Source organism: Plecotus auritus, assembly GCF_963455305.1.
Source record: "Plecotus auritus genome assembly, chromosome: 12".
NCBI classification, from domain to species: domain Eukaryota; kingdom Metazoa; phylum Chordata; class Mammalia; order Chiroptera; family Vespertilionidae; genus Plecotus; species Plecotus auritus.
The window spans coordinates 1,073,635-1,100,304 of NC_137778.1; the positions used below are offsets into that span (position 1 = coordinate 1,073,635).

A 26,670-nucleotide genomic window follows, 5' to 3' on the forward strand; every position below is an offset into this window, starting at 1 on the left:
TGGGTTGGTATGGAGTCAACGTGCAGATATGTGCGTGTCTGGCTCTCTGTGTGTGGGTCCGTGCCAGGTGTGGACATCATCGTGTGTGAGTGAAGCTGCTGCGAGGTGGTTCTTCTTGGTGCCCGGGTGCCTGGCGGGCCCAGTCTCCACAGGCCTGAGCGGCACCCGTGCACGGCCTCTGGGACCCGTGGGGTGACCACGTGCTGGCAGCGTCAGGGCAGATGCTCTGACCTCGAGGCCTCGCCTCCCTCCTCGCTCTCATCCCTGGGAGAGAGCATGTTCCGCCCAGCTGCCTAGATGGCACTGCCTCTGAGGCAGGGCAGGGCTCGGTCCCTGCGTGGGGGTGGCAGCCAGTGCTTCCCCAACACATCGGGTGCTCCCCACACATCAAGCACCTGGGGTGTCCCTGCCCCCGATCCCACTCCTGGGCTGCTCCCAGCAGCTCAGGGCCACCTGTGTTCACGGCGCAATGAGCACCTCTGCGGGGGCTACAGGCTCCCTCCCAGCCCGTGTCCAGCTCCCCCACCCACCTTGTGAGAGGAGGGAGGGTCTGCGTCTCCGGCCACTCAACAGCGTCACTTGCCCCTGCCTTTCCGCGACGTCTTGACTGAGAGTCGCCCCTGCACCTGGAGACTCCCGAAAGGACCGATGGGGCGGGTGAGACAGACCCTGGACCTCACGTGTCCTTGGGAGCCATCAACTATGGCTCTCGAGCACATGTGGTCCGTGAACATCTGTGGCCCGATGTGGGCCCTGGTCTGTGGCTGAGGACAAGCCTGGCTTATTCATTTACAGTTTCTCTTGTTGCAGAAGAAGGAGTGGACGTGGGACGAGACCAAGATGCTGGTGATGCAGGATCCCATCTACAGGTAGGCACCTCCTTGTGGCCGCTGCGCCCACCTGTCCCTCCTGGCGCCACGGCGGGGGGGTGGGGGGGAGAACCACACAGTTTACACACACACACTGCGCCCGTGGGCCGTGTCTGTAGACAGCACAGAAGCAGGTGCTTGCCGGCGTGAGGGGAGCTTTCTGCTCAGGTGCGCTCAGGGCTGATTCAAGCCTTGGGGGTCTGGTGGGACCTTGTCCTCGTGTGTCCGTTTGTCTTACCTGGAATTTCATAATCCAGTGCATGAGAGTCAGAGCGAGAGAACCGGGTCCCATAGCGCTCGCCCTCAGACTCAGCACAGGGGGGCTTTGGGGTCGCTGGAAAGCAGGTCGCATGCGGATCCCCGGAAATGGTGTCCACAGTGAGGATGATGGTTCCCACAGATCAGGTGACCACCCGTGCGTCCCCGCCCCGGGAGGGGGTGCCCAGGAGGGAAGCACCCCGAGTGCCAGGCTCTCCCTGGGACCAGGGCAGCGCCGCCCCCCTTCCTGTCATCTTCCCCGGGGGTGGGCGTTAGCTGTTCCTGCAGGATTAGTGGGCAGAGCGGGTCAGGGCTGGGCCTCCACCGAGACGCTGCGGCAGGTGGCCCAGCCTCCGGTCGGTTGGCGAGGAGAGTCTCAGCCTGCGGGCCAGGGAGGGCGGTGAGCAGGGGTGGGCTGGCCGGCACTGCACGGCAGGGCCCCCGGGGCCCGGGGCTCACATGTTGCTGAAACGTTACTTTGCCACCAACTAGGAGGCTCTTCTGGGGAAGTGCCCAGCTCTTGTGCTTCTAGCTCCCGCCCGGGCCTGGCCACAGGGCGCATCCACTCAGTGTGTGTGTGTAGGGGGGGGGGGGGGGGGGGGGCCTTGCGTGAGTGTCTGGAAAGTGGCGCCCTTGCTGGAGACACGGGGCACAGGAGGGTGAGGAGGCACCGAGCGGCCTCGGGTGGCGGTGGTGGTGGTGGTGGGGGGAGCCGTCCTGGGCGTGGGGAGAAGAGGGCTCTCTGGTGTGCTGTCCTGTTCGGTTTGGGCAGTTGTGCCTCCCTGCGCAGGGAAGTGACTCTCGGGGTCACTGGTAGGAGCCTGGGTCTCGCCGTTCAGCCTAAGGCGCGCAGTGGGCTGGAGGGGGCGGTCCCTTTATAAAGGGATGGGGAGCTCCCTCGGGGGAAGGCGCAGGGCGGTTAAAATGTGTATAGTTTCAAGCACTTGGAACTAGACCTGGAACTAGACCTGTTGTACTGGGGTGTCGGCAGGGTCACGTGAGGGGAGGGAGCACAGGGACCCTCGTTTCCCGAGCCCGCCTCCCGCGTTCTGAAAGGGGCCGCTCCACAAGCCACTGCCCTCAGGGGGCCTCCCCACCCGCCTGGGACCCCACGCCCAGCCCAGCTCACTCTGCTCCCTTGTCACTGGCTTTGGGAGAGGGGGGCCAAGGGGCAAAGGTTGAGAAGGATCCGGAAGTGCCAGCCTGTGCCTGTCTCATTCCCGCTCGGTGACGTGGAAGGCACCCTGGCCTGCACCCCTCACTTGTCCTGTGCTCGGCCAGCCCACCCGGGGGAGCACCCCTTCCTCCGGCAGGAGCCACTCTCCCATCTCCTCCTTGAGAAACCTCCAGCTGAGGCGGGGAGGAGCCTCCACTGCGCCCAAGGCTGCCCCATGACCTCTGACCCGTCCCAGTCCCTGTCTGTGCCCCCTCAGGAGCCCCCGCCACTTGGAAGAGCCCTCAGCTGCCCTCCCATCACGTCTTGGTGTCCCTCCCTCTGTGTTCTGGCCCCACCTCACTTGTCCTCCCCCTCGCTCACTCCCCACAGACTGTCCCGACCCCACAGCCGAGTCCTCCCCGTCTCCTGAGACCCCTCCTCACCCCTGCCACCCACTCACGGCACCTCCTCGCAGCCTGCCTGCTGCCCAGCCTGCGGGTCCTCCCAGCCTGCCTGCTGCCCAGCCTGCGGGTCCTCCCAGCCTGCGGGTCCTCCCAGCCTGCCTGCTGCCCAGCCTGCGGGTCCTCACAGCCTGCGGGTCCTCCCAGCCTGCGGGTCCTCACAGCCTGCGGGTCCTCCCAGCCTGCGGGTCCTCCCAGCCTGCGGGTCCTCCCAGCCTGTGGGTCCTCACAGCCTGCGGGTCCTCCCAGCCTGTGGGTCCTCCCAGCCTGCGGGTCCTCCCAGCCTGTGGGTCCTCCCAGCCTGTGGGTCCTCCCAGCCTGCGGGTCCTCCCAGCCTGCGGGTCCTCCCAGCCTGCCTGCTGCCCAGCCTGCGGGTCCTCCCAGCCTGGGAGACACTTGCCTGGTGCCCAGCCTGTGGGTCTTCGCAGCCTGCCTGATGCCCAACACTTGGCAGGAACCATGCCCCGTTCTCACCTCCAGACTCACTTCCAGACCCTTCTGCGGTGCCCCTCTTCTGTCCGTTCCTCTCTCACCCACCTGAGTGGTACGTGTGCACTTCCTCTTTCCCGAACAGCCCTCTGTGCCGGCTCTGGGCCTCCTGACGGGGCACAGGGTCTCCGCTCGGCCAGGTCAGTACACGGTCCCCTCCTTCCTCCTCCCATCCCCGCTCACACAGCACCATTCGCCGCTGAGTCCAAAGCGCCAGGGCGCAGAGACCGGGCGTGGCCCCTGCTCGTGGTCCTCATGGCACCTCCTGCTGCCTCTGAGGGGCCTCAGGTAAGTCCAGGGGAGTGTGGCCGAGGACAAGGCGTAAAATGGCCAAGTGATGCAGGCTCGTTACTGAAAATAAAGCAGCGGAGAGGCTCATGAGGTAAAGGTCAGACGTCCTTCCTCCTCGTCCCTCTCCACACGCCAGCACACAGCTGCTCGGATGGACGACGGCGCTCTGCACAGAGCCGTCGGGGCTGCCTCCAGCATCGTGGGGTCCCCTGCAGGCCGGGGCCTGAGGCTCCGAGGAGAGGTGGTTGGCTGGGAGCAAGCGCGCCCCGAGTGACAGGGAGAGGCTGCGTCACCTCAGGAGGCACAGGTGGGCCAGTGACAGTTTGACCACAGAGAGTGGGTGTGGGAGAGCCATCTTGTCTGGGAGGGGGACAGAAACGTGTGGCCTCAGTCCTGCCATAGGAGCAGACACTTGTCCTGGGAGCTCGGAGCACAACTCCACCAAAGTGGGACACATGTGTTTTGAGCACTGCAGTGCCCGAGGCCTGGACAGGCCTGTAGCACATAGTAGGTGCTTCATACGCTGCATGACACACTGGGCGCATGAACCTCCTGTTGGCTGCACTGACATGCTCATGGCTCTGAGCCTACCCCTGCCTTCGGAGCCAAAAGCACAGCCGAAGGGAGACATGAGCCAGCTAGGCAGCAAGTGGACCCCTCGGTGGCCAAGGGGTGGCCAAGCAGAGCTGTCCAAGAGGCTCCCTTGGCTCCCTGCAGCCTCAGGGCGCCACTGCCCTGACAGGGCGCGAGATGCAGCCACGGCCACCACAGAAAGCCTTCTGTTAGCTGCCTCCCAGAGGGGCGCTGTGGGGACGGGTCAGGCCTGCCCCTCCACTCGGCCCCCGCTTGCAGGTATGTTGCTCTGAGCAGCGTCGTTGTCTTGAATGAACAAAGGGAATCGATGTAGAATTTGGGCAAAGCCCTGGAGAGTCTCAGATGGGACCGTGTGCAGAGGTGAATGCTGTCCTGCCCTGCCCATTCTCCCCACTGCCAGGGGCACTGGCTTGGCGTCGGCAGGTGGCCCTGACGGGCCTCTAAAGACCTGGGAGACTGCCCAGAACAATTCATTGCTGTACATACTTCCAAAATTTTGGGTGGTAGGACAGTTTATAGGCCCATGGAGGGTCATCAAGTCCAGGTAAGACTGGGGCCATCTGGGGTTTCGCATCTTGAGCGGGCGGGCCTGCCACCTGTCCTGCTGCAGGAGGAAGACAGCTCACCTTCCTGACGTCGCACTGGGATGCATGGGGACATGTGTCGGCATCTTGTGAGGAGTCTCCTATCCACGCAAACCCCCTCGCATGGTGGGTTCAGGTCACAGAAGGGGACAGGCCCGTGTGGGAGAAGCCTTTACGGCCGGGTGCCCCTGGAACCACATGGGTGTGGGGCTTGGCACAGGGCCTGGTCTCGCCCTTGGTGTAAGGACCACGGAATGGACCAGAGGAGGGGCCGCTGTGTGACCAGCGTCAGCCCCAAGGGCAGAGAGGGAAGGTTGCTCTGGGTCTGGAGCTGCAGCCCTTAGTCAGTAGGATTGTGTAGGACAGTGTCTCAGCCTCCCCCACGGCACGCGGGCACCCAGGCATCCCGCCCCGCCCAGTGCAGGCGCTGTGTCTCGGGCAGGGTGGTGGGCCCACCTCTGAGACCCCTCCATGGGGCTTCCCTTCTGGTCAGACAGGCTGCAGCTGTGCAAAGGGGATGGCGGAGGCCTGAGGTCATGCATGGAATTCAGGAAAAGGTGGGAAAGCTGATGGGATGTGGTCCTCACACCCTCGGCCCGGAGGCCCCGAGCAGCGCTGTGGCACCGGGTGACACCGGATGCGTGGGGTCTAGTGGCCGGTGCGCCAGTCATCGCCCCGGGTCTACTTTAAGCCCCACGTCCCTGACTCTGTCCCACCCCACAGGGTCCGCTTCGGCTTCTGTGGAGCCCCAGGCTGTCGGTCATCCTGCGTCTTCGATGTAAATCTAGTGGGAACAGCCTCATCCTCGGCCTCCTTGCCCTCCGTCCGGTACATAGGTGTGCTCCATGCGCATTTGGTCGATTGAATTCATTTCTTAACTCATGGCGAAATTCCCAGGGGTGGAACATTCATTCTGTAGATGTTTACCTGGAACTGAGTGGATGGATGAGTAAACCAGCCGGCCAGTCTACACACAAACCTCAGCTGAGCCCTGAGCGCAACCCGCTGGCATTTGGGGAGGTGACAGAGGAGGTCCGCTGAGAACGGCAAGGACGGGTGTGCTACTAGGTGGTGACAGACAGCACACAGGGACTGTTAAAGGGCAGCGTGACCCCTGGGACAGGGGCAAGAAGTAAGGTGACCTTGTTCCACTGTTCGGGGAGGGACCAGGCGTCTGGTGCGGTGGGCCCCAGCAGGGCTGCCTCGGGAGGTGCCCAGCCTCCTTCAGGCGAGCGTGCGGCCCCTCCCGCTACTGCCCATCGCCTTGTTCTTCGCTGGCCGCGGTGGAAGTCGCAGTGGAGGCAAGAGCAAGAAGAGCGCGGACGGGGACGGCGGCTGCGCAGGAGCTCTGGGCTGCGTCTCGTCTCCAGCACTGCGTTGCCTGGACGCCCGCTTTGGGGCAGGCGTTGCAGCCGCTGCATTTCCTCCTGGGTGGGCTGCTGTGTGGGGTGTGGCTCGTGGCCAGACACGCCCTCCTCATACCCAGGTACACTTACACAAGTGTGTGTACACGCATCCACACATACATCTGTCCCTGGGTGACGGGACCAGTCCCTCCCTTGCCTTTGTTTGCTGCTGGGCAGGCGGGGCCTTGAGAGACCACTGGGCTGAGGAGGAGCCGGGCTCAGCCTCCGCGGCCTCAGCTGCTCTTGCCCCGATGCCTCTTCTCACCACACTGCCGCTGGAAAGCTGGGCGAGAGAGCAGGGCCACAGCCGGGCTGCTCTGAGCACGGGGCACGGCCCCGGGTCGGGCACTGGCTGGGCATGGTGCAAGCTCTGGTGATGGTGCCTTTGCCCTGAAGGTCTGTGCTGACTTGCCTCCACAGGAAGAGGGAGGTCTCACTGCCTGGGAAGCAAGAGGGTAACTGTCGGGGGAGGGCAGACTGAGAGGCCGCGCTGCAGCCCGCCCTGTGGGAGTGAGGGCCGGTCCTCAGGAAGCCAGGCCCTCCCAGGGGACGGGGCCCAGGACCAGCTGGCAGCCTCGCAAACCTTGGGCTTGAAAGCCAGTAGGTGACGTCACTGGAGAAGTCCCCGAGTCAGAGAGCATTAAAGCCTCGGCGTGTGTGGCAGGTTTGTCAGTCTACAGCTGCACGCACTGGGCGAGAGGAAGGAACTGCCTGGAGCTCTGTGTCGGGGAGGTGTGGGGGTGTAGTTGGTCCCGGGGAGCAGGGGAGATGCCATTGGGACGTGTGGGAGAACCTGTCACCGCTATGAGCTTAGCCCCGGAGAGGCCGCGGCCAGGCTGCCAAGGACGAGGGAGGGTTGCCGGGTTTCGCTAGACTTTGAACCAGTTGGTGGCTTACTCCTCATGCCAGCACAGCAGGAAGTGTAATAAATGGGACATCTGGGTGGCCTTCCCGGAGGAGTCGTGTGACCGCTCCAGCGCCCGCCTTCCTTGCCGCAGCCTGTCCTGGGTCGCTCCGCCCAGAGCCCAGGCTCTGCCCAGCCCCGTGCGGGGTCTGCGAAGCGCAGCCTGAGGAGTGAGCGGCAGCCCGATAGGCTCCCCCGGCTGTGAAGTGAGGACGCCTGCCCTTTGCATGGCTCACTACCCTCTCCTCATGCCGGGCGCAGCCGGAGGCCCTGGGGGTGCAGGCGGCAGAGCCCACGGGACTCCTGCCGAAGGAACCAACTTGCTGTCAGAGCAGGGGCATGGTGGTGGGACACGGCATCTGACAGTCAGAGTGAAGGTGGGGCCTGGAGGAGCGAGGGGCAGCTGCTGGCGCTGGGCTGCTGGGCACCCCGCTGTGGGCCTCGTCCTCTGGGGCTGCATGTAAACCTCGCGGTGCAGGTGTGCGCCAGGCACAGGCGGGCCCACCACCCTCAGGTGGCCTCTGTGTGAGTCCCGAGGCTGCGGGGGCGTCACAGCTGCCACGGAGGCAGGAAGAGGAACGTGGCCTGTCTGAAGGGCATGCAGTTGGCACTCGGGGGAGGAAACGGAAAGGACTTTGGTTGGCTTTTAGAGGGAGATCGTGTCATCTGTTTTTAAAAACACCCCTGTGCCAGCAGCAGGAGAGTGGCTCGGCGGGGGTGAGCTGGGAGTAGAGACGGAGGCTGGAAAGATCCAGGCATGAGCTAAGGGGCTGGACACAGGCAGCAGCACAGCCCTGGGAGTGGAGACAGGGATGCACTTCAGAGATGAGCGCCAGGCCCTGGGGACAGAGGAGGGGCCAGGGGTCGGGGTCAGGGGTCTTGCCCAGGACCCGGCCCGTCAGCACATGCTCAGGAGAAGGAAGACACATCTGCTGGGGACACAACGAACTTAGGGAGCTTGGGAGGCAGGCAGGAGGACATGTTGGGGAGGATGGGCCGGCCTGGAGCCCGGGCAGTCTGTGACCAGAATAGTTGTCACCAGAGCCCATGTGGCTCTGGACCGAGAGGTGATTGCGTTTGGGGAAGGGGTCTGTCCCCTTGAGGGGAGAACTCGAGCCGGGACCAGGGCCACCTCGTCTCTAGCTCTTCAGGCTCATTGCTCCCATGGGGGCGGAACGGTTTCTGGGCAGCACGGGAGTCCAGATGGGCGCTGCTGGTGACTGCGGGGCCCTGTCCGGCGCCACTGCCCGGTATCATGTCTGGAGCTGTCTCTGCTCGCAGGGCGCCTGGCGCAGAGCGTTCCTCATGGATGTTGGCACCGACCGCGTTCTCAGTTGTTTCCTGTGCTTTTCCGCAGGATTTTCTATGTGTCTCATGACTCCCAGGACTTGAAGATCTTCAGCTACATCGCACGAGACGGTGCCAGCAACATCTTCAGGTGCAACGTCTTCAAGTCCAAGAAGAAGGTAAAGGGCAGTCCCAGCCCCTGTGGTTTTCCTGATGGACCTAGTGCCCAGCACTGACCATCTCCCTGGTTCAGACAGGATCTGGAGGCCCTGCTGCCGTGGGGACGCCTAGGATGGGCCACTACCCTGGTGTCATGCTCTTTAGTCTCGTCTGCACTCTCTATCTCGTTACGTATGGACACGGGCAGTTTCCTGTCGGGTCAGCCTCTGGAGGGCCTGGGCTGAGCAGGGGTGGCAGTTCTTCGGCCCTTCCTCTCCACGCTATCCACCGGTGAGGTTGTGAGGCGACACGTGGCACGTGGTTTAGGCGTGGGGGTGACCGCATGGTCCTGGGTGGCTGCCTTTGCACAGTAACCTTGATCTGGAGAAAGGAACTTGGGCAGCTATGGGGCTTGCTTCCTCTTGCCCCCTCCAGTCCCACACCCCCGTCTCTCCGCGCCCTCTGCTGCCTGCACAGTGCTCTGTGGGTCACTGTCCCCACGGCTCAGCGTCCCCGGCTATAAAGCCGGGATGAGGCTACCCAGACATACCGTAAGGCACTGGCGCTGAGTGCCCGTCTCAACCTGCCAGCAGCTCCAGAGTTGGCGAAACCCATGTGACTTGGTTTAACCTAGCGTTTCTCAAACTGATGTGGCCGTGGAATCGTGCCTCCCATGGGACGTGTCAGCATGGACCGTTCTGCAGGAGGGGTGTCGGGAGGACTGTGTGCCTGGAAGGTCCATCCACTGCCTGGCCGTGTCCACCACAGGCCCTCCACGCCCTCCTTCAATGCAGTGACATCTTGTGCGTCAGGCATCTGAGTAGGTCTGCAGGCACCTGGTCAGGTTGGGGCAGTAGGACTCACAGGCAACAGGCAGGGTCTGGGCCCTGGGCCATCCCACCCGCTCCACAGAGACTGCACTTTGCTGAGGCAGCTGAGCTCCTGTCCCAGGCGTCCTGCTTGATTGTGGGCCTGGACGGAAGGGAAGAGGGAGGCAGGCAGTGGAGACCACGTAGCCAGGGCCCCGAGAGGAAGTGGGGGCTGTGTCAGCTGCGTGTCACAGGCCATGGTGAGGGTTCGGGGGGAGGAGCAGAGCCTGCACAGCGAGTTGGTGCTCTCCGACAGGTACCACAGAGAGGGAGTGCCCTCTGAGTTACTCTGGGCTCGGCCCACGTCTGACGTGGTTTTGTTCAGAGACTGGGCCTCGGGGCCTTGGAGTTATCAGAGCAATAAGTAGCAGGTTATAATTTACAGAGTACTTCAATATTTAATCGTACTTGATCCTTGTAATACCTACTGAAGAAGACACAGATCCTCCCCGCAGTGTGCAGTGAGTAAGCCGAGGCTCCGAGAGATTAAAAGGCCTGCCCAGCCTCTCGGGAAGAAGCACAGGTTCAGGTCAGAGAGCCGCAGAAACCGACTGAGCAGGAGTCTGGAAAGGGACCTTTGCCCTTGGTTTTGCCTGCCATCTCCTTAGTGATGCGGGCAGTGGGGTCGGTCCTGTTTCTGCCAGGATGGATTAACCCAATGAGAGTCCTGCCACCCAGTGACAAAAGTGGTCATCGTTCCCTGTCACTCCCAGCTCTCACCTAATTCTGACCTCTGGCTGGTCTTCTGTTCCTGTGCCCTCAGCTGAGAGGCTGGGTGGCCAGGAGCAGCTTCCAGGCCCTGGGATGCTGTCAGATGTCTTGGGCTGAGCTATAGCTGGAGGGGCAGTGTCCATGCCCAGAAAGAGAAGGAACTTGTTTAGAAAGGAAGCAAGGTGGGGAGGTAGGGCGACTGTCGGGCGTGCTTACCTTTTGGTTGGGGAGATAGCAGATTGGGAAGGAGTTGTAATGGCAGGTCACAGGAGTGCTTGAGGGGTGTGTCTCAGGCACGCCTCTAGATTGTGGTCAGCAGGGAGAGCTCTCGCCTGGAGCCTTACGCTGTCGGTGGCGTGGGAGATCCTTGCTGTCGGTGGCGTGGGAGATCCTTGCTGTAGGTGGCGTGGGAGATCCTTGCTGTCAGTGGCGTGGGAGATCCTTGCTGACCGTGGCGTGGGAGATCCTTGCTGACTGTGGCGTGGGAGATCCTTGCTGACCATGGCGTGGGAGATCCTTGCTGACTGTGGTGTGGGAGATCCTTGCTGACTGTGGCGTGGGAGGTCCTTGCTGACCGTGGCGTGGGAGGTCCTTGCTGACCGTGGCATGGGAGATCCTTGCTGACTGTGGCGTGGGAGATCCTTGCTGTCAGTGGCGTGGGAGATCCTTGCTGACTGTGGTGTGGGAGATCCTCGCATGAGCTCCTCACTGCTGGACATTGCTGTCCCCGTCGCGTCCATGCCCCGTGTGGGTACCCATGGCATTTTCTCATGTGGGGTTGCCCTCACCTCACAGCTCCCTGTGGGGACAGGTTTGTCTCTTGCTGGTTGAGAATGTGGGTCAGGTGTCATCCTTCCTGGCAGAGGGTTGCCCTGTGCCTGGAGGTCAGACCCACTTTAAAACTGACCCCCTGTATTGAGCAACATTCTGGTGTTGCATCAATCAATAATATGATCAAGGCCATTAAAGAACCTGCCGGGCAGATGGGGCCCACCTCCCATCCTGCAGCCAAGGACCCTCGCTGCTCCTCTGTGTTGAATACACGCACCCTTTCTTGCTTCAGGATCGCAAGTTTGCAGTCATGATAGAGATAGGCCTCCGTCTTTACTAAGGCTGACCGTGCATCCTGCCTGTTGATTCTGTGGGAGTTGGAGCCCAGGTTGGGGTGGAGCTTATTGCTGTGATGGGGTGGCCCACAGTTGCTCCCAGGCTCCATGCCTGGAACTCGAGCACTCTCAGAGAGTCCTCACTGCTCAGCAACAGGAGTAGACCTAGTGAGCCTGGAGGGTGAATAGATACTCACTTGTGAGACCTGCCCAGTCTCCTCGCTCCTCCCACCCTCATCACCATCATCGTCCTCATCTTCCCAGGCACCTGCATTTTCGGCTGCCAATGATGCCGGGGCCCACGTGAAGGGTCCACGTGAAGTCAGCTGTGGAATAAGGCTCATGACTACCCTCCTTCCCATGTACACAGGGCTCAGACCCCCAGAGTTTGCAGGATCAGCTGACAACATGGTCACTTAAGATGAGAACAGAAAACAGATTCACAAAAACTGGAATTACAACTAAAATACAACAAACTTCCTAAATAATCAATGGAAAACTCACAGGAGAGAACCATGATACCCGAGGACTGAAAGTGGAGACCGCATAGAGACTGGTAGGAGGGGCGAAGGACTGAAAGGGCTGGCTAGATGCCCACAGACAGCAAATGAAATCCTGGAGAGATATCCCAGCTGTGGGGGGTTGCCACTGAGAACTCTGGGATCTAATCCCCAGCAGAGAGCATCACAACTGAGGAGGGTACCCACATAACATCTGGCTGTGAAAAGCAGCAGGGTTGCTGTCTGCCAAGGAGTGACAACTGAAAATCCAGGCACTCTCTTAAAGGGCCAACACACAAAATTCCCTGTGGAGCCACCCACCTTGTGCTCTGGCAGAAGTTGACTGGAGCTGTGAGAACAGAAGCCAGGATTGCGGACTTTGGGGTTAGCGCTCAGAAGGCAGACACCCCAAGTTTCCTGGGCTAAGTCATTCCCTCATGCAATGGAGGACATCTTTCCCACATAGACATTTGCCTTGCTTGGGAGAATACAGTTGACACACCCTATTGGAAAATACCTTGCCCTGAGGTCACTTAAGAGACTAAAAATAACAATTAAACTCCAGGCAAAAGGAGTTGCCCCACCCTGTTGAAAAAAACTCTCACCATACGATTGCCTGGGGGGCAATTCAAGTGGTAATCCTATCAGTCTGTAGGCAGAGGCCATATCTGGAGGCTTTGAGTCTTTGCCTGATCTAATTGAGAGGTGTAAAGGATCTACCAAATACAAGAGTGTCAAATTTGCGGCCCACGGGCCGCATGCAGCCCACAATGAATGTTTTTGCACCCAGCCAATATAACGGTATGTAAGAAATGTTTCAATAAAACTTAATAACTTAATTTTTACAATATCCTGTTATACATAACCTATATATATAAAAGGTAATATGCTAAGTGTCCTTCCAGATAATGATGTCACATAGCAACGCCCGCTTCCTCTCCCTCTCAACTAGCCTCCTTGCAGTTTCTTCAGCCCAGGAACACTACTTGCTTTATAGCCAGGTGGAAACATTTACACTTTAATCAAATGTCTGTGAGCATTTTCCCATGCCTCATCTAATTTGATCCTCACAGAAGTCCTGGAGTAGGTAGATAGGAGACTTGGTAGAATCCTATTTTCTTTTCATTAGCTGGAAAACAGATATTTATAAAGTTTAGAAACTTGACCTGACTGAAAAGAAGTAAGAAATGGTGGACCTTGAAAATGACTTCAGGTTTTCTCACTGCACAGAATATAGTCAAATACTGCTGCAGTTAAATATTTTACCCTTTGTTCTCCCTGCATGGTCTACAATAATAATCTGCTTTGTGTTGATATATACTGCTGTGTTACTGACAATTACCTGAAAGAGAAGTTGGGGTGCTTCACTGGGCTGGAAAAAGTTTAGCTACATCAGAAAGCAGGTCTAATTAAGCAAGTTTATTTTATATCTATAAAAGGCTAAGTTGATTCACGCATGCGCGATACAAATAAAGCTCTCACTGGCACTAATCGCACACGTGTTTCCATCTGTCACTGTCGATCATGAATTTGGTTGACATTTCTATTATAGAGAAAGGGCAAATAGCAATATTAAAATATTTCTTCTAATTAATTTCCTTTCAATGGCAGGAATTCGTGCACCGGGCCACTAATTATTAATAACAAACTACAATGTTCGCTAATGACTGATGACTATAATCATGTTGCATTCATTTCCCTTACGCGCCTAATGCGCAGGCGCACCATTTCTCTCCACTAATACTAGCAGCAAATATTTTATCAGCTGATTGCCACATCATTAGTCTTGGACTGACTTGTTTGGTTTGCGCAACAGGAAATTTTCGCTTTTGGAGAACAAGAAAAATAGGTTTATTTGTGTTACGCTTATTAATTTGTGCAGTTATTTAGTGTCTGGTAAGTTAATGTTCAAGAAAAATATTAATTTTTTATTAAAATGTTCTATTATTTTATGTTAACGATGACTCATTTATGTCAGTCCTTTGTATTCAGCATGTTTCTATCGAAATAAACCTATGTTTCTATGAAAATTGAAGCTTTTGTTTTTTTGCGGCCCACATAAACTTAAACCTTGTTTATATGACCTGTGTTAGCCTTTGAGTTTAACCTGCTTGACCTAATACATAGGCACAAACCCAAATAAACAGCTAAAATGAGGAGACAAAGAAATAACCCCCAAATGAAAGAACTAAATTCTCCAGAAGAAGAGATAAATGAAGCAGAGATAAGAAATTTATCTTAAATAGAGTCCAGAGTAATGATTTTAAAGATGCTCAACAGCATGAAAACAGATATAGTAACTATGAAAAAGAACAGTCTAAAGAATGACATAACACAAATAACACATTGGAAGGAATACACAACACATTAGGGGAAGCTGAGGATCGAATCAGTGAATTAGAAGATAGGATTGAAAATATCAGGCCATCAGAGAACCAAAAAGAAAAAAACAATTACAAAACAGGAGAACAGCTTAAGGGAGCTGTGGGACAACATAAAATATAAAAATATTCAAATAGCAGGTGTGCCAGAAGAGGCAGAAAGGGAGAAAGGGATAAAGAACATGTTTGAAGAAATAATGGCAGAAAACTTCCCTAACCTGGTGAAGGAAAAAGTCACACAAGTTCAGGAGGCACAGAGAACCCCAAGCAAGAAGAACCCAAACAGGCCCACACCCAGACACATCATAATTAAATGCGAGAAATTAAAGACAAAGAGAGAATCTTAAAGGCAGCAAGAGAAAAGCAAACTATTACCTAAAAAGGAGTTCCCATAAGGCTGACACCTGATTTCTCATCAGAAACTCTACAGGCCAGAAGGGAATGGCATGAAGTACTCCAGGTAATGGAAAGCAAGGATCTGACACCAAGTTACTATACCCACCAAGGCTATCATTTAAAAAAGATGGTCGAATAAAGAGCTTCCTGTAAAAAAAAAAAAAAAAAAAAGGCTAAAGGAGTACATCACCACCAAGCCAGCATTACAAGAAATGCTAAAGAGACTGGTGAAATGAGAACAAGAAACAGAGAGAGAAACCTAGGCATATAGAAATAACATGGCAATAAATAAGTACCTATCAATAATAACCCTAAATGTAAATGGATTAAATGCTCAAAAGGCATAGGATAGATGAATGGATACAAAACTATACAAAACTATGACACAACTATATGCTGTCTACAAGAGACCCACCTCAGAACAAAAGACACACACAGGATGAGAGTGAAGGGATGGAAAAAAAAATGTTCCATGCAAATGAAAATGAAGAAAAAAAAAAAAGCTGGAGTAGCAATACTCATATCCAACAAAATAATCTCTTGTAGCAATATGTTTGCAGATACCTCTCCTAGGGCAAAGGAAACTAAGGAGAAAATAAACAAATGGGACTACATCAAAATAAAAAGTGTCTGCACAGCAAAAGAAACCATCAACAAAACGAAAAGGGAGCCCACTGCATGGGAGAACATATTTGGCAATGATACATCTGATAAAGGGTTAATATCCACAATATATAAGGAACTCATGCAACTTAACAAAAGGAAGACAATCTAATTAAAAGTGGCCAAGAGACATAGGAAAAATGCTCAAAGTCACTAATCATCCAAGAGATACAAATCAAAACAACAATGAGGTACCATCTCACACCTGTCAGAATGGCTACCATGAACAAATCAACAAATGACAAGTGCTGGTGAGGATGTGGAGAAGAGGGAACCCTAATACACTGCTAGTGGGATTGCAGACTGGTGCAGCCATTATGGAAACCAGTATAGAGTTTCCTCAAAAAATTAAAGGTGGAACTGCCAGTTGACCCAGTGGTCCCACTTCTAGGAATATATCCTAAGAAACCCGAAACACCAATCATAAAGAATGTATGTACCCCTATGTTCATAGCAGCACAATGTACAATAGCTGAGATCTGGAAACAGCCCAAGTGCCCATCAGTAGACGAGTGGATAAAAAAAGCTGTGGTACATTTACACCAGAGAATACTATGCAGCAGTAAAAAGAAGGGTCTCTTACCCCTTGTGACAGCATGGAGGGGCCTGGAGAGTTTCATGTTAAGTGAAATAAGTCAGAGAAAGACAAGTATCACACGATCTCACTCATATGTGGAATCTAAACAACAAAATAAACTGATGAACGGAGTGGATCCAGAGGCTGGAAGCATGGGACAGAGGCGGAATCTCGGAGGGAAGGCGGGAGAGGGTCATCAACCAAAGACCTTGTGTGCATACATGCATGGCCCATGGACACAGATATTAGGGTGCTGAAGGCCTGGCATGGGGAGGGAGAGGACGGTGGTGGGCTGGAGGGGGTCAATGGAGGGAAAAGGGAGAATATGTAATACTTTCAACAATAAAGAATTATTTTTTAAAAAACACAACAGATTCACGATTGACTAATTTCTCTTGGACCAGGAGTGCTGGAAGCAGCCTTTGAATTGCGCTGTCTGCTTCTGCCTGGGCGCCCCCTCACTCTGAGGACAGACACCTGCCAGGAGGGAGGCCCAGAGGCAGAGCTGTTGCTGCGTCCTGTCTGTGTCCTGTCTGGACTTCAGGGCTAATGGAGGGGTGGCCTGGGGGCTTTGTCAACATGAGTCAGTAGGTGGTTTAAAGAAACTCATCTGTGTGTCCCGAGGGCAAGTGGTACAAGGTCAGTTTCCAAAGTCACCAGCCTCCATGCTCCCTGAGCTCTGGCGTCTCCATAGCTGCTGGGAGCCGCCCTGCGGTCTGCACACCCCGCCAGCTCTGAAGACACCCAAGCAGCCCTAGCAGCCTGGCCCACAGCTGGGAGCCCGCGGCTGCTCTGGGGTTGCTAAGATAAAGTGGGTTTTGGACAGAAGACTTGATCCAGTGGCCAAGTGCTTTCCAGGCTTATGTAAAACCACCCTGGATTGTACAGAAATGACGCTTTCAGAGAACATCCAGTACATTCCAGACAACGGCCAGACCCTGGAGCTGGAAAAGGCTGCCCGTCCCCCTCCCGTTTGCTCTGCATCCTGCTGGCTGCCCCGCACAGGCCTGTCCCGAGAGGTGAGCACTGCTGCGGGGCAGCCAGGGGGTGTGGAAGCTCCTACAAGGCCTCTCTTTGTCGGTCCCCTGAGGCTTATTAACTATGCAGGCCCAGGGCAGCAGGCAGCCAGTGGCCCAGGGACCACCCGCCCCCTGTCCGCGGCAGGTTGGCCCTCCTTGCCACCTTCAAGTATCTTCCCCCAAAAAGGTTCTGACACAGACTCCTGCACCATTTCTGAGACTGGTGTGCTCTGGCCTTGATGCAAAGAGGCCTCCGAGCCCCCAGGCTGGGAAGCAGCTGGGGAGCCTCAGGTCGCACCAGCGCGCAGCCTGGAGTGCTGCTCCGAGCGAGGGTCCTGGGTACAGAGCGTCCTGCGGACAACGCCAGAGAGCAGAGCACAATCCAGGGTGTGAGAAGCACAGGGTTCACGGTCACCCTACGGGGCTCCGGGCCTCTCAGTCTGGGTGCTGCGGTCACTCTTCGGCTGTCACTCATTGGTCGTCACTCATTGGCTGGTGAGGGACTGCGATGTTGCCACGGGGGTTGAAGGTGGGGTCACCAGGTGGTCACAGCTGACCCGAAGCTAGATCACCCAAGTGCGAATAGTCTGAGACTCAGGTATAGAGTGACAGCCACAATTGAGGTAAAGGAACGGCAGTCCAAGGTGGTGCGTGTTGGGGGCGGGGTCAGAGGAGCGTGTGCTGAGCCCCCGCCTGAGCCCAGACTCCCCTCCATCTTTGAGAGGCAGAGAGCAGACTCCCCGTTACAGTGTGGATCCGCCTTCCCCACGCCTCCATGCGTCCCCCAGGCTTGGCACTGGCTCCTCTGGGTCCCTCCTCTCCTGGCCATCCCTGGTCCCGCCTCTCGGGCGTTTCCAGAAAGAGGTTAAATAGCAGAACAAAGGAGAAGGCAGCCCCAGGGACAGCGGGGTGCAGGCTCCCCAAAGACAGAGCGCTGTGTGCTCCAGGGTCTTGGGGTCTGGGGCTCCGGCTTCCGCTGCTTCTCAGCTCCCTGGCCCCGCAGCCTGGTGTGCGGGGCTCCGGGCCCCACGTCTCCAGCAGAGTGTGGTCAGCAAGGGTTCCCGAGAGGGCGGACCGACCCCTTCTGCTCCCTTGGAGGAGGCGCTGGTGTTGGCTTAGTCGGAGTGGGGTGTTGGCTCTGCGCCTTCTGCTGGCCGACGGGCCGACGGTGCCGGCTGAGGTGGCATGTGTGCTGTCGGAGCGTCCCAGGAAGGGGCAGCCCACGCTTCCCTGTGAGTGTGTGCACGTCCGAGCGCCTTGGGTTTCGTCTCTCTCCTTGGCTGGCCCAGCTGCTGGCCACCTGCTCCTACCCGACCCCCTGTGTCCTCGCCGAGGGCCCCTGCATCCTTCGCCCACATCTCCTCTCTCCCCCCAGAGCCAAGCCATGCGGATTGTCCGGACGGTGGGGCAGGCCTTTGAGGTGTGCCACAAGCTGAGCCTGCAGCACACGCAGCAGAGCGCGGACGGCCAGGAGGACGGGGACAGCGAGTGGCACAGCCACAGCTCCAGGGACCCAGGTAGGCCGTCGCCACCGGGATGTGGCAAGCAGGCAGCCCCGACATCTCGGCACCTAAAAATGCTTATTTTCCCTACTTCTCTCTAGATTCCAAAGTTTCTTTAAGGAGCGTGTACTCTTATAGCAGACAGTTGATGTGTTTAAACTGTCAAACAAGGAAGCCTTTAAGCATGACATCAGGAACCACATTTAAAGGCAGGGCCGCTGCTGCCAAACCTGACTCCCAGGACCATTCTGCTCCCATCAGAGGGCAGAGCTCACCACGCCACGTGGCTGCTGCTCCTCTTTCTGAATCCCATCGTCTTGTGAACCCTCAGTGCGGACACTTTTCTGATAGTTTCCATTTTTTATCTGGAAAGCTCAAGAAGAGAAACTGAAACAATTAGAAACAATAACTCCTTTTTGGTGGTAATTTTCTCCAATCACAGGACTGGACATGAGACTCAGCTACATGGCATTTTCTGAATCCCACCGCCCGTGGAGAATGTCTGATTTTCTCCGTGTAGACACTTCCTGTCCATTTGGGGAAGGCCCAGTGCAGTGCCTTCAGAGTTTAGGACGAGAAGCAAAGCACTGAGTGGGGCTCTCCCAGGAGGCAGGCTGGGGCAGGAGGGTGGGCGGTGCTCCCTGCATGTCACATGGGCTTCTGCAGACGACAGGAAGCGGCAGATGTAGATGTGGCCCGTGGAGCGATCTCAGTTGTATCATCAGGGCGACACACAGGTTCATGTGGAGGCTGGGCAGGTGATGGAGGTGCGGAGCGCCCATAGTGTGCAGGCAGGCTAGACGCTGGGGAGCCGCAGTTCGGGTCCAAAGGTGGTCTCCCTCCTGCTCTGGGGAGGAAGGCTTTGTTCTCCTGAGACCTTCCCCTGATTGGGTGAGACCCACCCACACCAAATGGGTAAACAGCTTTACTCAAAGTCTGCTGATTTACATGGTAACCTCTCCTGAAAAACACCTTCTCAGCAACATCCAGCATGATGCTTGTTCAAATGCCACGTTGGCACACATCACTAACCGTCACAGAAATGACACGGCGATGGTGTGGGCGATGCTGGGCTGCCAGCCCACGGGCAGCTGAGCCTGGGCTCTGGCGCTTCTCAGGGGGCGACCACATCACCTTCCCTAGTCTCTCTGGATCTTCCTTTCCTCACCTGCCAGGAGTCGTGAGACGATGCGTGTTAAGTCAGCATCCTGCCAGCGAATAACAGTGCAAACGCGAACCAGCTGTTGGCTGGCTCCCAGTTCTGAGTGTGAACCACAGGACCGGCTCTGCAGGGGTGCCCTGGCCCTGGGGCGGCCGCATAGTGCTTAACCTGCGCCTCCAGGCAGTGCCCGGCCAGGAGCCGGCCTGCTTCCAGTGTAGTGCTGGGGAGACTGCCTGTCCGGCGGGACGTTTCCTTGGCGAGGAAGGCTGCCTCCTGCCTCCCGGTCACACATTTTGCAGCCGCACTTGCCTTCTTCCTGCCCACAGCTGTCTGGGGACACCTGTCCTCTCTGAGCACCTTCCCAGCGCGTTGCCGACTCCGCCGGGTCCTCTGTGCTGTGGGCACCTGACACGCCAGAGCTGACCTGTTGGCGGATCGAGCAGGCTTGTTTTTGTTAAAGAATCTCCCGCCCACGTCAGGGAGCTTTCCATGCAGGGGTGTCCCTTCCTGAGAGGCACGCCACCCTGCAGAGGAGAGCCGCTGTGGGAGCGGGCAGTGCGGCTCCGCGGTCCGGGGCCTGTCGGCGGCCCCTCTGGGCCTCAGCAGTGCTTGGGGAGGTGTCCTCGGTCACTGTGTCCTCTCCTCCCCATCCTTCCTCCCGTCCCGACCCGGGGGCCCATCGCCTTTTGTCTGTCTTGGCAGCAGCTGCCCTGGCCAGTCCCGGGGCTGGGGGCCAGGGGCCGCTCTGCCCTGCGGGTTTCCTTGACTGGGTTTCCTGGGAGAGGCCCCGTTTCCTGGGAGAGGCCCCGTTCCCTGGGAGAGGCCCCGTTCCCTGGGAGGCAGCCTGCCTCCCACGCAGCAGCCAGCCCACCGTGGGGAAGAAGAGGCTTCTGGATAACCCTCCCCCTATCAACGGCTATTTACTGTGTGCCTGTCACCTCTGCTGGACCTGGGCGTCCTGCTCACCTGTCACCTGTGCCACCTGTCACCGTGCCCCCAGACCTGTGCCCCTCTCACACACCTGTTCCTCTCCCCCAACACCTGTTCCTCTCCCCCCACACCTGTTCCTCTCCCCCACACACCTGTTCCTCTCCCCCACACACCTGTTCCTCTCCCCACACACCTGTTCCTCTCCCCCCACACCTGTTCCTCTCCCCCCACACCTGTTCCTCTCCCCCCACACCTGTTCCTCTCCCCACACACCTGTTCCTCTCCCCACACACCTGTTCCTCTCCCCACACACCTGTTCCTCTCCCCACACACCTGTTCCTCTCCCCACACACCTGTTCCTCTCCCCCCACACCTGTTCGTCTCCCCCACACACCTGTTCGTCTCCCCACACACCTGTTCCTCTCCCCACACACCTGTTCCTCTCCCCACACACCTGTTCCTCTCCCCCCACACCTGTTCCTCTCCCCACACACCTGTTCCTCTCCCCACACACCTGTTCCTCTCCCCCAACACCTGTCCCTCTCCCCCACACACCTGTTCCTCTCCCCACACACCTGTTCCTCTCCCCACACACCTGTTCCTCTCCCCACACACCTGTTCCTCTCCCCCAACACCTGTTCCTCTCCCCACACACCTGTTCCTCTCCCCACACACCTGTTCCTCTCCCCACACACCTGTTCCTCTCCCCACACACCTGTTCCTCTCCCCACACACCTGTCCCTCTCCCCCACACACCTGTTCCTCTCCCCCAACACCTGTTCCTCTCCCCACACACCTGTTCCTCTCCCCACACACCTGTTCCTCTCCCCCCACACCTGTTCCTCTCCCCCACACACCTGTTCCTCTCTCCACACACCTGTTCCTCTCCCCCCACACCTGTTCCTCTCCCCACACACCTGTTCCTCTCCCCACACACCTGTTCCTCTCCCCACACACCTGTTCCTCTCCCCACACACCTGTTCCTCTCCCCACACACCTGTTCCTCTCCCCACACACCTGTTCCTCTCCCCACACACCTGTTCCTCTCCCCCACACACCTGTTCCTCTCTCCACACACCTGTTCCTCTCCCCCAACACCTGTTCCTCTCCCCACACACCTGTTCCTCTCCCCACACACCTGTTCCTCTCCCCACACACCTGTTCCTCTCCCCACACACCTGTCCCTCTCCCCACACACCTGTCCCTCTCCCCCAACACCTGTTCCTCTCCCCACACACCTGTTCCTCTCCCCACACACCTGTTCCTCTCCCCACACACCTGTTCCTCTCCCCCACACACCTGTTCCTCTCCCCCAACACCTGTTCCTCTCCCCACACACCTGTTCCTCTCTCCACACACCTGTTCCTCTCCCCACACACCTGTTCCTCTCCCCCTACACCTGTGCCCCTCTCACACACCTGTTCCTCTCCCCACACACCTGTCCCTCTCCCCCAACACCTGTTCCTCTCCCCCACACACCTGTTCCTCTCCCCCACACACCTGTTCCTCTCCCCACACACCTGTTCCTCTCCCCACACACCTGTTCCTCTCTCCCAACACCTGTTCCTCTCCCCCACACACCTGTTCCTCTCCCCACACACCTGTTCCTCTCCCCACACACCTGTTCCTCTCCCCCACACACCTGTTCCTCTCCCCACACACCTGTTCCTCTCCCCACACACCTGTTCCTCTCCCCCAACACCTGTTCCTCTCCCCACACACCTGTCCCTCTCCCCCAACACCTGTTCCTCTCCCCACACACCTGTTCCTCTCCCCCCACACCTGTTCCTCTCCCCACACACCTGTTCCTCTCCCCCACACACCTGTTCCTCTCCCCCAACACCTGTTCCTCTCCCCCACACACCTGTTCCTCTCCCCACACACCTGTTCCTCTCCCCAACACCTGTTCCTCTCCCCACACACCTGTTCCTCTCCCCACACACCTGTTCCTCTCCCCACACACCTGTTCCTCTCCCCAACACCTTTTCCTCTCCCCAACACCTATTCCTCTCCCCACACACCTGTTCCTCTCCCCCAACACCTGTTCCTCTCCCCACACACCTGTTCCTCTCCCCACACACCTGTTCCTCTCCCCCAACACCTGTTCCTCTCCCCCACACACCTGTTCCTCTCCCCACACACCTGTTCCTCTCTCCCAACACCTGTTCCTCTCCCCACACACCTGTTCCTCTCCCCACACACCTGTTCCTCTCCCCCAACACCTGTTCCTCTCCCCACACACCTGTTCCTCTCCCCCAACACCTGTTCCTCTCCCCCAACACCTGTTCCTCTCCCCACACACCTGTTCCTCTCCCCACACACCTGTTCCTCTCCCCCAACACCTGTTCCTCTCCCCACACACCTGTTCCTCTCCCCACACACCGTTCCTCTCCCCCAACACCTGTTCCTCTCCCCCACACACCTGTTCCTCTCCCCACACACCTGTCCCTCTCCCCACACACCTGTTCCTCTCCCCACATACCTGTTCCTCTCCCCACATACCTGTTCCTCTCCCCCAACACCTGTTCCTCTCCCCCACACACCTGTTCCTCTCCCCACATACCTGTTCCTCTCCCCCAACACCTGTTCCTCTCCCCACACACCTGTTCCTCTCCCCACACACCTGTTCCTCTCCCCACACACCTTTTCCTCTCCCCAACACCTATTCCTGTCCCCACACACCTATTCCTCTCCCCACACACCTTTCCTCTCCCCAACACCTATTCCTCTCCCCACACACCTTTTCCTCTCCTCTACACACCTGTTCCTCGCCTCCACACACCTGTTCCTCTCCCCACATACCTGTTCCTCTCCCCACACATCTTTTCCTCTCCCCAACACCTATTCTTCTCCACACACACCTGTTCCTCTCCCCACACACCTGTTCCTCTCCCCACACATCTTTTCCTCTCCCCAACACCTATTCCTCTCCCCACACACCTGTTCCTCTCCCCAACACATATTCCTCTCCGCAACACATATTCCTCTCCCCGCACACCTTTTCCTCTCCCCAACACCTATTCCTCTCCCCACACACCTGTTCCTCTCCTCCACACACCTGTTCCTCTCCTCCACACACCTGTTCCTCTCCCCACACACCTGTTTCTCTCCCCACACACCTTTTCCTCTCCCCACACACCTGTTCCTCTCCTCCACACACCTGTTACTCTCCCCACACACCTGTTCCTCTCCTCCACACACCTGTTCCTCTCCCCACACACCTGTTCCTCCCCCACACACCTGCTACTCTACTCTACACACCTGCTCCTTTCCCCACACACACCTGTTCTTCCCCCACACCTGTGCCTCTCCTCACACACCTATGTCCCCACACTTGTCCCTCTCTCCCACACCTGTGCCTCCCCCTACCCCTGCTCTCTCACCCCTGTGCCCCATCTCATCAGACCACCACTGCCTGATCATTGGTTTCTCCTTATTCCAGTTCCTTCCTTCATTGGACAGATGTTGTTTAGTCCCCCGACGAGCCAGGCTTGATTCTGGGGACACTGTCAGCGAGACAATAGGCCCTGCTGGCAAGGAACTCACAGTTAGAGTTGGGTGGGGACGCAAACCAGAGACCGATCAACTCGATCATTTTGGAGAGTGCAGACAAGTGGACGAGGTGGGGCAGGACTCCGTGGTTTAAGGCAACGAGCCTGGAGCCAGACTGGCAGCTTTGAGCCCCAGCCTTAGCAGCTGTGTGCCTCCGTTTCTTTATCTGTCAAATGGGGGTAATGACAGTGTTTGCCTCTTAGGTTGGTTATGAGGGTAAATAAATTAATACATGTAATACCTTAAATTTAGTACATAGAACATAGTACGTGCCATTTAAGCAGTAATACTGCAATTTTGAGGCAAAAAGTAGCCATTTCAAGCCCTTTTGGACTGAGCTGATCACCTCTTGTTTGTGCGATGTGAAAGAATGGGTATCTCTTGGTATTGCTGCGTGCTTCAGTCCTTCACGAAGACCCCACCCTTGCTGGGCCCCTCCCCACAGGCCGTTTGCAGTCCTGCGTGCCATGCCACCCGAGCCCCTTCCCCCCCTCACCACCTGAGCCGCTGGCTCTCCCCGCAGGGGTGCTGCCCTCTGCCTTCTGCCCTCTGCCCCGCCCACACCTCCTCTTCCGTCTCACGGGTGACACAGCCTCCTGCGGGCTCCGGCTTGTGTCTGCTGCTCCATCCGGCGCAGTGAGAGCTCGGACTTGGCTTCCTTGTTTGTGCCGTTGGCTCTGTCAGATCCATCCAGGCTGCTTCGTGAGTCCTGGCTGATGGGTGACTGAACGCAGCCTGCCTCACCGTCTCTCCTGCCCTTCGGGGCCTCTGCCCTGGGGCAAGGTCAGAGCAGATTCTGGGGCGGGCCTCGAGCCTCCTTGTCCCATTCTGTAGTCACACAGCCCCTCCATCCAACTAGGCCCGACAGCCCCGGCAAGGCTGGGAGGCCCACCTGAGCTGATGCCCTCCTGAGCTGGAATGAGGCGGAGAGGACTCACCCCTCTCCCAGGGTCCCCACCCCCTGTCAGCAGAGACGGCAGGTCCAGGACGGAGGAAATGCCGTCTTTGTTCCTAGGCTTTAAAAATAGACTCTGTCTTGCTGGGTTGGGAGCGGATGGACTTGCCTGGAAACAGGGGAGGGTGCTGGGCAGCTGTGGTGTTTCCTGGGTGACACAGCGACACCGACGTGTCAGGTGGGACGCATTCTTGGTGTCCCATCCCTTCCCGCCGTCTCTGTTGCCCTGCAGGCCGCCAGCTCCCTGGAGCCGAGAGGGCCTCCCCAGCTACTGCGGAGGAGACCGACATCGACGCCGTGGAGGTCCCCCTCCCGGGCAGCGACGGCCTTGACTTCAGCCGCGGGGTGACCGACCTGGATGCTGTGAGGAAGGACAGCGCCTCCCACACAGACTCCAAGGTAGGCAGAGGCACCCGCTCACGGCAAGATGACAGGGTCCCCGGGCTCCTGACATAACCAAGTCCACCCTGAGACACAGCCAGCCAGTCGGTGTCGCGGCCCCTGCCCTCAGCGCCCGGGGGTTGGTGGCCAGTTCATCAGGGCAGAGCCTGTACCCTGTAATCTGCCTGTCTTCCCGGCGCCCCTTTCCCTGCGAGTGGAGTGGCCTCCCCCGGGTGCCCCTCACCTGCCTGAGGGCCAGCAGCAGGGGTCGGGGACAGCCCCTCCTGCAGCGACATCTCTGCTCAGGGCTGTCTTAGTGGAAGTGGCCACCTGCCAGGGGCGGCGGGAAGGGCCAGAAAGTGCTTTCCACGGACAGGGAGGACCTCCCAGCCCTTGGCTACATCGGTGTCGACTTCCGTCCCTGGCAGCTGTCGCTGCAAGCAGGCAGGGCTGCAGCAGCCTTGGCCACGGGGCTTCCTGGGGCCACGCCCTCGGTACAAGCAGGCCCTGGGGGCGAGCCCAAGGACGCAGCAGAAGAAAGGGGCGCTGCCTCCGTCCGTCCCACGCTGGGCGGTGGGAGCTATGCTGCGTAGAAATAGCCCCCCACGTCCGGAAGCTGAAGGAACTCAGCCATGTGGCACAGTCAGAGGTGGGGCAGGTGAGGGGACATGTCATCTTCTGGGTCGCATCACTGCGAAGCCAGTGGGTGCCGAGTGTCCAAGCGGGACTTCCTGCTTGCAGCCCCGCCCAGCGCCACACCAGCTGCCCGGCCGTCCACTCCACCCGGGCTACACTCCTGAGCCTTGGTGATAGGTGAGACCCTGCAGGTGCCCCCGCATAGCACAGAGAGTGAGGGCCCCAGGAAGCCCTGCCCAGGGTCACACACAGTCTCCTCTGCTCCTGCAGGTGCCGCCCCAGGAGCCTGTGCCCACAGCCTCACCCCGGATGCCGCTGCCCCCGCCCCGTGCACAGGCCCCGGGCGCGGGCACGCCGCTGTCCTCGCAGCACCAGCTGCAGCTCCTGCACCAGCTCCTCCAGCAGCAGCAGCAGCAGACGCAAGTGGCCGTGGCCCAGGTCCTGCTCAGCCTCCTCCCCGCCGCCCGGCTCCGCTCGCACGGGCTGGATATGCCCCCCCGCGAGGGCCCAGGGCAGGTTTAAAGTCAGAGCCTGTGGATCGCTCGGCCCGACCCATGCTTTGGGGGCTAGGGGGGCGGGCGGGGGGCGGGGCGCTGGGGCAGTGGTTTCCGCGTGTCCTGCTGAGCTGGGCTTGGCTGCTTGGCTGGATGTGGGGGGGTGGTGAGTTGAGGTGACTGGGGAGGCAGGTGCTCCAGCCCCTCTGCTCCGCCTTGCTCCCTGCGGGGGGTGGGAGGTGGCTCTGCAGTCAGGCCGTGACCCTAAGGCCCCCTTCCAGGAGCTTAGTGTGAATTTGTGCTAGACGCCTTGGCAGAGACGTCTCCCTGTGCCCAGTGCTTGTCCACGCGGTCCCCATGCCTCCGTCAGCGCCCTGG

General features: G+C 58.1%; 1 protein-coding gene across 2 annotated transcripts in view; it reads left to right on the forward strand.

Annotated features, from left to right (window-relative positions):
* Window positions 1–26,670, forward strand: part of NOS1AP (nitric oxide synthase 1 adaptor protein) — a 122,581-nt gene that overhangs the window by 88,433 nt on the left and 7,478 nt on the right. The window contains exons 4-8 of one of the 2 annotated variants that reach the window (XM_080648657.1): window positions 796–869; window positions 8,370–8,478; window positions 18,056–18,197; window positions 25,014–25,180; window positions 26,069–26,236. In XM_080648657.1, the coding sequence (XP_080504783.1) occupies window positions 796–869; window positions 8,370–8,478; window positions 18,056–18,197; window positions 25,014–25,180; window positions 26,069–26,236 (660 nt within the window). The remainder of the gene's footprint in view (window positions 1–795; window positions 870–8,369; window positions 8,479–18,055; window positions 18,198–25,013; window positions 25,181–26,068; window positions 26,237–26,670) is intronic. The other variant, XM_080648658.1, reaches the window with a different exon arrangement.